Raw genomic sequence first — 15,000 nt, forward strand, 5'->3', positions numbered from 1 at the left:
GGTAAAGTTCAACATGTGACTCAGTGTTGAACCAATCAGAAGAAACTGTAATCTACTGTATGTTTCACACACACACACACACACACACACACACACACACAGATATGTTATGATCTATCCAACACACACTCAGCAACAGATGCAAGTGTAATGTGTAACGTTACTATCTGCAACCTAATGTGCAAATGTAGCTGCCAGGTTAACAAGCTTGTTGCATCTGTGAGTCATAAACAGGAAGTTGTGTTTCAGGTGCAGGCAAGCAGCGGACAATCAAAGTATGCAGGTCCGCTGGACTGTGCGATCCAGCTGTACAGGGAGCAGGGCCTCCGCAGCGTCTACAGAGGGACCGTACTCACGCTCATCAGAGGTGAAACACCTGACACCTGCACTGTGAACTCTGTGTGTTTGTTGACTTTACAGCCTCATGTTTGCTCTCTCTGTCTCAGATGTGCCTTCTACTGGTCTCTACTTCCTGACATATGAATACCTCAAACACTTCCTGACTCCTGAGGGTCAAAGGTGAGTCACCATGGTAACAGTGGAGATGTTTATAGAGTTATAAAGGTGCTTCTAAATGCTGTAAACCTCATGTGTGGTTTTCTGTGCATCTGTATGTCAGCGTTTCTCAGCTCAGCACTCCCAACATCCTCCTGGCTGGAGGTGTTGCAGGGATCCTGAACTGGATGATCGCTCTTCCACCTGATGTCCTCAAATCCAACTTTCAGACAGGTGAGAGGTGATACCGTACAGCTCTACACAAGCTCTACACAGGCTCTACACAGGCTCTACACAAGCTGTACACAAGCTCTACAAAGGCTCTACACAGGCTCTACACAAGCTGTACACAGGCTCTACACAAGCTCTACACAAGCTCTACACAAGCTGTACACAGGCTCTACACAAGCTGTACACAGGCTCTACACAGGCTCTACACAAGCTCTACACAAGCTCTACACAGGCTCTACACAGGCTCTACACAAGCTGTATACAGGCTCTACACAAGCTCTACACAAGCTGTATACAGGCTCTACACAGGCTCTACACAAGCTCTACACGAGTTCTACACGAGCTCTACACAAGCTCTAAACAAGCTGTATACAGTCTCTACACAAGTTCTACACAAGCTCTACACAGGCTCTACACATGCTCTACATAGGCTCTACACAAGCTCTACACAGGCTCTACACAGGCTCTACACAGGCTCTACACAAGCTGTACACAAGCTCTACACAAGCTCTACACAGGCTCTACACAAGCTGTACACAAGCTCTACACAGGCTCTACACAAGCTGTACACAAGCTCTACACAGGCTCTACACAGGCTCTACACAGGCTCTACACAAGCTGTACACAAGCTCTACACAAGCTCTACACAGGCTCTACACAAGCTCTACACAAGCTGTACACAAGCTCTACACAAGCTCTACACAAGCTCTACACAAGCTGTACACAGGCTCTACACAAGCTGTACACAGGCTCTACACAGGCTCTACACAAGCTCTACACAAGCTCTACACAGGCTCTACACAGGCTCTACACAAGCTGTATACAGGCTCTACACAAGCTCTACACAAGCTGTATACAGGCTCTACACAGGCTCTACACAAGCTCTACACGAGTTCTACACGAGCTCTACACAAGCTCTAAACAAGCTGTATACAGTCTCTACACAAGTTCTACACAAGCTCTACACAGGCTCTACACATGCTCTACATAGGCTCTACACAAGCTCTACACAGGCTCTACACAGGCTCTACACAGGCTCTACACAAGCTGTACACAAGCTCTACACAAGCTCTACACAGGCTCTACACAAGCTGTACACAAGCTCTACACAGGCTCTACACAAGCTGTACACAAGCTCTACACAGGCTCTACACAGGCTCTACACAGGCTCTACACAAGCTGTACACAAGCTCTACACAAGCTCTACACAGGCTCTACACAGGCTCTACACAAGCTGTACACAAGCTCTACACAAGCTCTACACAGGCTCTACACAGGCTCTACACAGGCTCTACACAAGCTCTACACAAGCTGTACACAAGCTCTACACAGGCTCTACACAGGCTCTACACAGGCTCTACACAAGCTGTACACAAGCTCTACACAGGCTCTACACAGGCTCTACACAGGCTCTACACAAGCTGTACACAAGCTCTACACAAGCTCTACACAGGCTCTACACAAGCTGTATACAGGCTCTACACAAGCTCTACACAAGCTGTACACAAGCTCTACACAGGCTCTACACAGGCTCTACACAGGCTCTACACAGGCTCTACACAGGCTCTACACAAGCTGTACACAAGCTCTACACAAGCTCTACACAGGCTCTACACAAGCTGTATACAGGCTCTACACAGGCTCTACACAGGCTCTACACAAGCTCTACACAAGCTGTACACAAGCTCTACACAAGCTGTACACAGGCTCTACACAGGCTCTACACAAGCTGTACACAGGCTCTACACAAGCTCTACACAAGCTGTACACAAGCTGTACACAGGCTCTACACAAGTTCTACACAGGCTCTACACAAGCTCTACACAAGCTGTACACAAGCTCTACACAGGCTCTACACAGGCTCTACACAGGCTCTACACAAGCTCTACACAAGCTCTACACAAGCTGTACACAAGCTGTACACAGGCTCTACACAGGCTCTACACAGGCTCTACACAAGCTCTACACAAGCTGTACACAAGCTCTACACAGGCTCTACACAAGCTCTACACAAGCTCTACACAAGCTCTACACAAGCTCTACACAGGCTCTACACAGGCTCTACACAAGCTGTATACAGGCTCTACACAGGCTCTACACAGGCTCTACACAAGCTCTACACAAGCTCTACACAAGCTCTACACGAGTTCTACACAAGCTCTACACAAGCTGTACACAAGCTCTACACAGGCTCTACACAAGTTCTACACAGGCTCTACACAAGCTCTACACAAGCTGTACACAAGCTCTACACAGGCTCTACACAAGCTCTACACAAGCTCTACACAAGCTCTACACAAGCTCTACACAGGCTCTACACAGGCTCTACACAAGCTGTATACAGGCTCTACACAGGCTCTACACAAGCTCTACACAAGCTCTACACAGGCTCTACACAAGCTCTACACAAGCTCTACACGAGTTCTACACGAGCTCTACACAAGCTCTAAACAAGCTGTATACAGTCTCTACACAAGTTCTACACAAGCTCTACACAGGCTCTACACAAGTTCTACGCAAGCTCTACACAAGCTCTACACAGGCTCTACACAAGCTCTACACAAGCTCTACACGAGTTCTACACGAGCTCTACACAAGCTCTAAACAAGCTGTATACAGTCTCTACACAAGTTCTACACAAGCTCTACACAGGCTCTACACAAGTTCTACACAAGCTCTACACAAGCTCTACACAGGCTCTACACAAGCTCTACACAAGCTCTACACAAGCTCTACACAGGCTCTACACAGGCTCTACACAAGCTCTACACAGGCTCTACACAGGCTCTACACAAGTTCTACACAAGCTCTACACAAGTTCTACACAAGCTCTACACAGGCTCTACACAAGCTCTAAACAAGCTGTACACAGGCTCTACACAAGCTCTACACAAGTTCTACACAAGTTCTACACAAGCTGTATACAGGCTCTACACAAGCTCTACACAGGCTCTACACAAGTTCTACACAAGTTCTACACAAGCTCTACACAGGCTCTACACAGGCTCTACACAAGCTCTACACAGGCTCTACACAAGCTCTACACAAGCTCTACACAAGCTCTACACAGGCTCTACACAGGCTCTACACAAGCTCTACACAGGCTCTACACAAGCTCTACACAAGTTCTACACAAGCTCTACACAAGCTCTACACAGGCTCTACACAAGTTCTACACAAGCTCTACACAGGCTCCACACAGGCTCTACACAGGCTCTACACAAGTTCTACACAAGCTCTACACAAGCTCTACACAGGCTCTACACAAGTTCTACACAAGTTCTACACAAGCTGTACACAGGCTCTACACAGGCTCTACACAAGCTCTACACAGGCTCTACACAAGCTCTACACAAGCTCTACACAAGCTCTACACAGGCTCTACACAGGCTCTACACAAGCTCTACACAGGCTCTACACAAGCTCTACACAAGTTCTACACAAGCTCTACACAAGCTCTACACAGGCTCTACACAAGTTCTACACAAGCTCTACACAGGCTCCACACAGGCTCTACACAGGCTCTACACAAGTTCTACACAAGTTCTACACAAGCTCTACACAAGCTCTACACAGGCTCTACACAAGTTCTACACAAGTTCTACACAGGCTCTACACAGGCTCTACACAGGCTCTACACAAGTTCTACACAAGTTCTACACAAGCTGTATACAGGCTCTACACAAGCTCTACACAGGCTCTACACAAGTTCTACACAAGTTCTACACAGGCTCTACACAGGCTCTACACAGGCTCTACACAAGTTCTACACAAGTTCTACACAAGCTGTACACAGGCTCTACACAAGCTCTACACAGGCTCTACACAAGTTCTACACAAGTTCTACACAAGCTGTACACAGGCTCTACACAGGCTCTACACAAGCTCTACACAAGCTCTACACAAGCTCTACACAGGCTCTACACAGGCTCTACACAAGCTCTACACAGGCTCTACACAAGCTCTACACAAGTTCTACACAAGCTCTACACAAGCTCTACACAGGCTCTACACAAGTTCTACACAAGCTCTACACAGGCTCCACACAGGCTCTACACAGGCTCTACACAGGCTCTACACAAGTTCTACACAGGCTCTACACAAGTTCTACACAAGCTCTACACAAGCTCTACACAGGCTCTACACAGGCTCTACACAAGCTCTACACAGGCTCTACACAAGCTCTACACAAGCTGTATACAGGCTCTACACAGGCTCTACACAGGCTCTACACAAGCTCTACACAAGCTCTACACAGGCTCTACACAGGCTCTACACAAGCTCTACACAAGCTCTACACAAGTTCTACACAGGCTCTACACAAGCTCTACACAGGCTCTACACAAGCTCTACACAAGCTCTACACAGGCTCTACACAAGTTCTACACAGGCTCTACACAAGCTCTACACAGGCTCTACACAAGCTCTACACAGGCTCTACACAGGCTCTACACAAGTTCTACACAAGCTCTACACAAGCTCTACACAGGCTCTACACAAGCTCTACACAAGTTCTACACAAGCTCTACACAAGCTCTACACAGGCTCTACACAGGCTCTACACAAGCTCTACACAAGCTCTACACAGGCTCTACACAAGTTCTACACAAGCTCTACACAAGCTCTACACAGGCTCTACACAGGCTCTACACAAGCTCTACACAGGCTCTACACAAGCTGTATACAGGCTCTACACAGGCTCTACACAGGCTCTACACAAGCTCTACACAAGCTCTACACAGGCTCTACACAAGCTCTACACAGGCTCTACACAAGCTCTACACAGGCTCTACACAGGCTCTACACAGGCTCTACACAAGCTCTACACAAGCTCTACACAGGCTCTACACAAGCTCTACACAAGCTCTACACAAGCTCTACACAGGCTCTACACAGGCTCTACACAAGCTCTACACAAGCTCTACACAAGCTCTACACAGGCTCTACACAAGCTCTACACAAGCTCTACACAGGCTCTACACAAGCTCTACACAGGCTCTACACAAGTTCTACACAAGCTCTACACAAGCTCTACACAGGCTCTACACAGGCTCTACACAGGCTCTACACAAGCTCTACACAGGCTCTACACAAGTTCTACACAAGCTCTACACAGGCTCTACACAAGCTCTACACAAGCTCTACACAGGCTCTACACAGGCTCTACACAAGCTCTACACAAGTTCTACACAAGCTCTACACAGGCTCTACACAAGTTCTACACAAGCTCTACACAAGCTCTACACAGGCTCTACACAGGCTCTACACAGGCTCTACACAAGCTCTACACAGGCTCTACACAAGTTCTACACAAGCTCTACACAAGCTGTACACAAGCTCTACACAAGCTGTACACAGGCTCTACACAGGCTCTACACAAGCTGTACACAGGCTCTACACAAGCTCTACACAAGCTGTACACAAGCTGTACACAGGCTCTACACAAGTTCTACACAGGCTCTACACAAGCTCTACACAAGCTGTACACAAGCTCTACACAGGCTCTACACAGGCTCTACACAGGCTCTACACAAGCTCTACACAAGCTCTACACAAGCTGTACACAAGCTGTACACAGGCTCTACACAGGCTCTACACAGGCTCTACACAAGCTCTACACAAGCTGTACACAAGCTCTACACAGGCTCTACACAAGTTCTACACAGGCTCTACACAAGCTCTACACAAGCTGTACACAAGCTCTACACAGGCTCTACACAAGCTCTACACAAGCTCTACACAAGCTCTACACAAGCTCTACACAGGCTCTACACAGGCTCTACACAAGCTGTATACAGGCTCTACACAGGCTCTACACAAGCTCTACACAAGCTCTACACAGGCTCTACACAAGCTCTACACAAGCTCTACACGAGTTCTACACGAGCTCTACACAAGCTCTAAACAAGCTGTATACAGTCTCTACACAAGTTCTACACAAGCTCTACACAGGCTCTACACAAGTTCTACGCAAGCTCTACACAAGCTCTACACAGGCTCTACACAAGCTCTACACAAGCTCTACACGAGTTCTACACGAGCTCTACACAAGCTCTAAACAAGCTGTATACAGTCTCTACACAAGTTCTACACAAGCTCTACACAGGCTCTACACAAGTTCTACACAAGCTCTACACAAGCTCTACACAGGCTCTACACAAGCTCTACACAAGCTCTACACAAGCTCTACACAGGCTCTACACAGGCTCTACACAAGCTCTACACAGGCTCTACACAGGCTCTACACAAGTTCTACACAAGCTCTACACAAGTTCTACACAAGCTCTACACAGGCTCTACACAAGCTCTAAACAAGCTGTACACAGGCTCTACACAAGCTCTACACAAGTTCTACACAAGTTCTACACAAGCTGTATACAGGCTCTACACAAGCTCTACACAGGCTCTACACAAGTTCTACACAAGTTCTACACAAGCTGTACACAGGCTCTACACAGGCTCTACACAAGCTCTACACAGGCTCTACACAAGCTCTACACAAGCTCTACACAAGCTCTACACAGGCTCTACACAGGCTCTACACAAGCTCTACACAGGCTCTACACAAGCTCTACACAAGTTCTACACAAGCTCTACACAAGCTCTACACAGGCTCTACACAAGTTCTACACAAGCTCTACACAGGCTCCACACAGGCTCTACACAGGCTCTACACAAGTTCTACACAAGCTCTACACAAGCTCTACACAGGCTCTACACAAGTTCTACACAAGTTCTACACAAGCTGTACACAGGCTCTACACAGGCTCTACACAAGCTCTACACAGGCTCTACACAAGCTCTACACAAGCTCTACACAAGCTCTACACAGGCTCTACACAGGCTCTACAAAGCTCTACACAGGCTCTACACAAGCTCTACACAAGTTCTACACAAGCTCTACACAAGCTCTACACAGGCTCTACACAAGTTCTACACAAGCTCTACACAGGCTCCACACAGGCTCTACACAGGCTCTACACAAGTTCTACACAAGTTCTACACAAGCTCTACACAAGCTCTACACAGGCTCTACACAAGTTCTACACAAGTTCTACACAGGCTCTACACAGGCTCTACACAGGCTCTACACAAGTTCTACACAAGTTCTACACAAGCTGTATACAGGCTCTACACAAGCTCTACACAGGCTCTACACAAGTTCTACACAAGTTCTACACAAGCTGTACACAGGCTCTACACAAGCTCTACACAGGCTCTACACAAGTTCTACACAAGTTCTACACAAGCTCTACACAGGCTCTACACAGGCTCTACACAAGCTCTACACAAGCTCTACACAAGCTCTACACAGGCTCTACACAGGCTCTACACAAGCTCTACACAGGCTCTACACAAGCTCTACACAAGTTCTACACAAGCTCTACACAAGCTCTACACAGGCTCTACACAAGTTCTACACAAGCTCTACACAGGCTCTACACAGGCTCTACACAGGCTCTACACAGGCTCTACACAGGCTCTACACAAGTTCTACACAGGCTCTACACAAGTTCTACACAAGCTCTACACAAGCTCTACACAGGCTCTACACAGGCTCTACACAAGCTCTACACAGGCTCTACACAAGCTCTACACAAGCTGTATACAGGCTCTACACAGGCTCTACACAGGCTCTACACAAGCTCTACACAAGCTCTACACAGGCTCTACACAGGCTCTACACAAGCTCTACACAAGCTCTACACAAGTTCTACACAGGCTCTACACAAGCTCTACACAGGCTCTACACAAGCTCTACACAAGCTCTACACAGGCTCTACACAAGTTCTACACAGGCTCTACACAAGCTCTACACAGGCTCTACACAAGCTCTACACAGGCTCTACACAGGCTCTACACAAGTTCTACACAAGCTCTACACAAGCTCTACACAGGCTCTACACAAGCTCTACACAAGTTCTACACAAGCTCTACACAAGCTCTACACAGGCTCTACACAGGCTCTACACAAGCTCTACACAAGCTCTACACAGGCTCTACACAGGCTCTACACAAGCTCTACACAAGCTCTACACAGGCTCTACACAGGCTCTACACAAGCTCTACACAGGCTCTACACAAGCTGTATACAGGCTCTACACAGGCTCTACACAGGCTCTACACAAGCTCTACACAAGCTCTACACAGGCTCTACACAAGCTCTACACAGGCTCTACACAAGCTCTACACAGGCTCTACACAGGCTCTACACAGGCTCTACACAAGCTCTACACAAGCTCTACACAGGCTCTACACAAGCTCTACACAAGCTCTACACAAGCTCTACACAGGCTCTACACAGGCTCTACACAAGCTCTACACAAGCTCTACACAAGCTCTACACAGGCTCTACACAAGCTCTACACAAGCTCTACACAGGCTCTACACAAGCTCTACACAGGCTCTACACAAGTTCTACACAAGCTCTACACAAGCTCTACACAGGCTCTACACAGGCTCTACACAGGCTCTACACAAGCTCTACACAGGCTCTACACAAGTTCTACACAAGCTCTACACAGGCTCTACACAAGCTCTACACAAGCTCTACACAGGCTCTACACAGGCTCTACACAAGCTCTACACAAGTTCTACACAAGCTCTACACAGGCTCTACACAAGTTCTACACAAGCTCTACACAAGCTCTACACAGGCTCTACACAGGCTCTACACAGGCTCTACACAAGCTCTACACAGGCTCTACACAAGTTCTACACAAGCTCTACACAGGTTCTACACAAGCTCTACACAGGCTCTACACAGGCTCTACACAGGCTCTACACAAGTTCTACACAAGCTCTACACAAGCTCTACACAGGCTCTACACAGGCTCTACACAAGTTCTACACAAGCTCTACACAAGTTCTACACAAGCTCTACACAAGCTCTACACAGGCTCTACACAGGCTCTACACAAGCTCTACACAGGCTCTACACAAGCTCTACACAAGCTCTACACAGGCTCTACACAGGCTCTACACAAGCTCTACACAGGCTCTACACAAGCTCTACACAAGTTCTACACAAGCTCTACACAAGCTCTACACAGGCTCTACACAAGTTCTACACAAGCTCTACACAGGCTCCACACAGGCTCTACACAGGCTCTACACAAGTTCTACACAAGTTCTACACAAGCTCTACACAAGCTCTACACAGGCTCTACACAAGTTCTACACAAGTTCTACACAGGCTCTACACAGGCTCTACACAGGCTCTACACAAGTTCTACACAAGTTCTACACAAGCTGTATACAGGCTCTACACAAGCTCTACACAGGCTCTACACAAGTTCTACACAAGTTCTACACAAGCTGTACACAGGCTCTACACAAGCTCTACACAGGCTCTACACAAGTTCTACACAAGTTCTACACAAGCTGTACACAGGCTCTACACAGGCTCTACACAAGCTCTACACAAGCTCTACACAAGCTCTACACAGGCTCTACACAGGCTCTACACAAGCTCTACACAGGCTCTACACAAGCTCTACACAAGTTCTACACAAGCTCTACACAAGCTCTACACAGGCTCTACACAAGTTCTACACAAGCTCTACACAGGCTCCACACAGGCTCTACACAGGCTCTACACAGGCTCTACACAGGCTCTACACAAGTTCTACACAGGCTCTACACAAGTTCTACACAAGCTCTACACAAGCTCTACACAGGCTCTACACAGGCTCTACACAAGCTCTACACAGGCTCTACACAAGCTCTACACAAGCTGTATACAGGCTCTACACAGGCTCTACACAGGCTCTACACAAGCTCTACACAAGCTCTACACAGGCTCTACACAGGCTCTACACAAGCTCTACACAAGCTCTACACAAGTTCTACACAGGCTCTACACAAGCTCTACACAGGCTCTACACAAGCTCTACACAAGCTCTACACAGGCTCTACACAAGTTCTACACAGGCTCTACACAAGCTCTACACAGGCTCTACACAAGCTCTACACAGGCTCTACACAGGCTCTACACAAGTTCTACACAAGCTCTACACAAGCTCTACACAGGCTCTACACAAGCTCTACACAAGTTCTACACAAGCTCTACACAAGCTCTACACAGGCTCTACACAGGCTCTACACAAGCTCTACACAAGCTCTACACAGGCTCTACACAGGCTCTACACAAGCTCTACACAAGCTCTACACAGGCTCTACACAGGCTCTACACAAGCTCTACACAGGCTCTACACAAGCTGTATACAGGCTCTACACAGGCTCTACACAGGCTCTACACAAGCTCTACACAAGCTCTACACAGGCTCTACACAAGCTCTACACAGGCTCTACACAAGCTCTACACAGGCTCTACACAGGCTCTACACAGGCTCTACACAAGCTCTACACAAGCTCTACACAGGCTCTACACAAGCTCTACACAAGCTCTACACAAGCTCTACACAGGCTCTACACAGGCTCTACACAAGCTCTACACAAGCTCTACACAAGCTCTACACAGGCTCTACACAAGCTCTACACAAGCTCTACACAGGCTCTACACAAGCTCTACACAGGCTCTACACAAGTTCTACACAAGCTCTACACAAGCTCTACACAGGCTCTACACAGGCTCTACACAAGCTCTACACAGGCTCTACACAAGTTCTACACAAGCTCTACACAGGCTCTACACAAGCTCTACACAAGCTCTACACAGGCTCTACACAGGCTCTACACAAGCTCTACACAAGTTCTACACAAGCTCTACACAGGCTCTACACAAGTTCTACACAAGCTCTACACAAGCTCTACACAGGCTCTACACAGGCTCTACACAGGCTCTACACAAGCTCTACACAGGCTCTACACAAGTTCTACACAAGCTCTACACAAGCTCTACACAGGCTCTACACAAGTTCTACACAGGCTCTACACAAGCTCTACACAGGCTCTACACAAGCTCTACACAAGCTCTACACAGGCTCTACACAAGTTCTACACAAGCTCTACACAAGCTCTACACAAGTTCTACACAAGCTCTACACAAGCTCTACACAGGCTCTACACAGGCTCTACACAAGCTCTACACAAGCTCTACACAGGCTCTACACAAGTTCTACACAAGCTCTACACAAGCTCTACACAGGCTCTACACAGGCTCTACACAAGCTCTACACAGGCTCTACACAAGCTGTATACAGGCTCTACACAGGCTCTACACAGGCTCTACACAAGCTCTACACAAGCTCTACACAGGCTCTACACAGGCTCTACACAAGCTCTACACAAGCTCTACACAGGCTCTACACAAGCTCTACACAAGCTCTACACAGGCTCTACACAAGCTCTACACAGGCTCTACACAAGTTCTACACAAGCTCTACACAAGCTCTACACAGGCTCTACACAGGCTCTACACAAGCTGTATACAGGCTCTACACAGGCTCTACACAGGCTCTACACAAGCTGTATACAGGCTCTACACAAGCTCTACACAGGCTCTACACAAGCTCTACACAGGCTCTACACAAGTTCTACACAAGCTCTACACAGGCTCCACACAGGCTCCACACAGGCTCCACACAGGCTCTACACAGGCTCTATACAGGCTCTACACAAGCTCTACACAAGCTCTACACAAGCTCTACACAGGCTCTATACAGGCTCTACACAAGCTCTACACAAGTTCTACACAAGCTGTACACAGGCTCTACACAAGCTCTACACAAGCTCTACACGAGTTCTACACAAGCTCTACACAGGCTCTACACAGGCTCTACACAGGCTCTATACAGGCTCTACACAAGCTCTACACAAGCTCTACACAAGCTCTACACAGGCTCTATACAGGCTCTACACAAGCTCTACACAAGTTCTACACAAGCTGTACACAGGCTCTACACAAGTTCTACACAAGCTCTACACAAGTTCTACACAAGCTCTACACAGGGTCTACATGATATATAATGTGTGTGTGTGTTTATATATGTATATATATAAACACACACACACATATATATATGTGTGTGTGTGTTTATATATATGTTTATATATATATGTGTGTGTGTGTTTATATATATGTATATATATATATATATATATATATATATATATATATATATATATATATATATATATATATATATATATTGTGTGTGTGTTTATATATATGTTTATATATATGTGTGTATGTATATATATATATATATATATATATATATATATATATATATATATATATATATATATGTGTATATATATACATATTGTGTGTGTAGCTTCAGATGGGAAGTACGCAGGTCTGGTGGACGTGCTGCGGACGCTGCTCAGAGAGGAAGGACCTGCAGGCCTTTATAAGGGATTCAACGCTGTGTTCCTGCGAGCGTTTCCTGCCAACGCGGTAAAACTTTAGTCTGTCGTTTGCTGCTCGTCTGTTTCTGTCTTTTATTTATTCGCTGAAATGTGTCGTTCTCTCTCTCAGGCCTGTTTCTTGGGGTTTGAGGTGGCGGTAAAGGGACTGAACTGGATCGCACCCGGCTGGTAAAACATGTCCATCAGAGGTCTCCAGTCTGAACCAGCAGCCTCCTCTGACCTGCTGTGTCACTTCTCAGGATGCTCAACTGTTTTACTCTTTATATGTAATTTTACATTTCATGTTATAAGTCAATTTTAAAAATTCATCCCTTTGGATCAATATTTTCATTCACTTTTTGTGAGCAGGGATGAAACGTAAACGCACATTTTTGATGTATGATTTCTTGGATATGGTGTATTCATTCATCTTCTCACTTGTGTTTATAAAGAAACTGTTTGTGATGCTTTAAAACTCTGCCAACAGTCAGAATTATTGATCCTCAGGTCAACATGTTTAAGCTTTGTGAATGAAGTGTTTGAATAAATTGTTTTATATGAACCGTCTGTGTCGTCTGTCCTTTACTTTCACCTACAGGAGCATCAGCTTACTGTGTAATAAGCACTGAAGCACAATAACCTGACATGTTCTTATACAAACACTAACGCACAGTGTTCACGTGGAGGGAAACAGGTGGTTGAACATCTGGACAGGTTGATGGTCCGCAGCTGTAAACTGTAAATGTTACTGCATCTGTTGAAGCAGGCTGCAGAAACTATCCTCGTCCTAATCCTACATTTCCCATGAACACCACATCATGACATCATGACGTGTAATAAAACCGCAGTATGCAGCAGAATCCACTGAGGATACAAACTGGATTTGTCTGTAAGTTGTTAAAAGTCCATAACTGGAGCAAAGGAGGAAGACTGAGGATAAAAAAGAAGATGAAGGAGGGGAGAAGAAGAAAATGTGGACATTTGATGCCAAATGGAGATCAGGTATTTGAAATAGTCATAAAAAAACAAAATGTATTGTCAAGATCTACTACAAGACTGTCAAAGAGCTTTATGATGCTGCATCTTTCATTTTTACTGATACTGATCAAGTTTCTCTCATAATCTGGTTTATTTCAAGGAAAACATTTTGTCGAGTGGAAACTGTGATTAGCTGGTAGCTTTAAAACATGCAGTTCATGTGTTTGCAGTAAAAATAAGATCTTTGCAGTAGTGAAGAAGCAGGACAACACAAATATATAAATGCAGCCATTAATATGCAGATGCAGCCTTTTCATTAGTGATGACGCTCCTCTATCGACTTATATTAAGTATTTATATGTGACGTGAAGCTCCTGCAGCTTTGTGTCACGTTAAACTGAACGTTGCTGCTTTTTCTGGATCTGCTGCCGTTCAGATTGAACCTCAGTGTCAGAGCTCTAACCTCAGTCTGCCAAATGAACTAATGACAGGAAATTAAATAAATACAGTTGTTTAAATAGTTCATAAAACAAAAAAGACAAGAAAGTAAATGTTTCACTGCCTCCTTTGTTTCTAACTGTGGAACCATGTCGGACGACTTAAAAACAGAAGAAACTGTTGTTAACCTTCAGTCGGATATTTACAGTAAAAACTATGAAAGAACTGAATATTCAACAAAAACATGTTTACTGGATTTATTTCCTCTAATTGTACTTTATTATTAATATTCAACACGTTACAGGTGCTTGACCTTTGACCTACTTCACAGCATCCGTTACCCAGAGGTCAGTGTTTCCTGCGGAAGTGAGCTGCAGACTGCATTTAACACGACGTGACGTAACATGACGCCTGTTATTGTTATTTATGGATCCTGAACGTGAGGAAATAAAGTAAAAACCAAACAGCGCGCGCTTTATTTCATCTGTCTTCCGCATTATCGCGTTAAAAGTCGCCGTTCTCACAAAACTGCAACTCCCACAA

General features: G+C 46.0%; 2 protein-coding genes across 3 annotated transcripts in view; both read left to right on the forward strand.

The window, feature by feature from the left end:
- Positions 1-13,603, forward strand: part of si:dkey-150i13.2 (mitochondrial carnitine/acylcarnitine carrier protein) — a 15,720-nt gene extending 2,117 nt beyond the window's left edge. Inside the window, exons 5-9 of the mRNA XM_044351512.1 lie at positions 250-367; positions 447-519; positions 620-729; positions 12,969-13,090; positions 13,172-13,603. Coding sequence (XP_044207447.1) covers positions 250-367; positions 447-519; positions 620-729; positions 12,969-13,090; positions 13,172-13,234 — 486 coding nt within the window. The 3' untranslated portion in view covers positions 13,235-13,603. The remainder of the gene's footprint in view (positions 1-249; positions 368-446; positions 520-619; positions 730-12,968; positions 13,091-13,171) is intronic.
- Positions 13,604-14,861: 1,258 nt separating this feature from the next.
- Positions 14,862-15,000, forward strand: part of tafazzin (tafazzin, phospholipid-lysophospholipid transacylase) — a 17,965-nt gene continuing 17,826 nt past the window's right edge. Inside the window, exon 1 of one of the 2 annotated variants that reach the window (XM_044351259.1) lies at positions 14,862-15,000. This exon is cut by the window's right edge and continues 57 nt beyond it. The gene's annotated coding sequence lies outside the window, so the exon portion shown is untranslated. The other variant, XM_044351258.1, reaches the window with a different exon arrangement.

The sequence above is a fragment of the Thunnus albacares genome, chromosome 5 (assembly GCF_914725855.1).
Source record: "Thunnus albacares chromosome 5, fThuAlb1.1, whole genome shotgun sequence".
Classification (NCBI taxonomy): Eukaryota; Metazoa; Chordata; class Actinopteri; order Scombriformes; family Scombridae; genus Thunnus; species Thunnus albacares.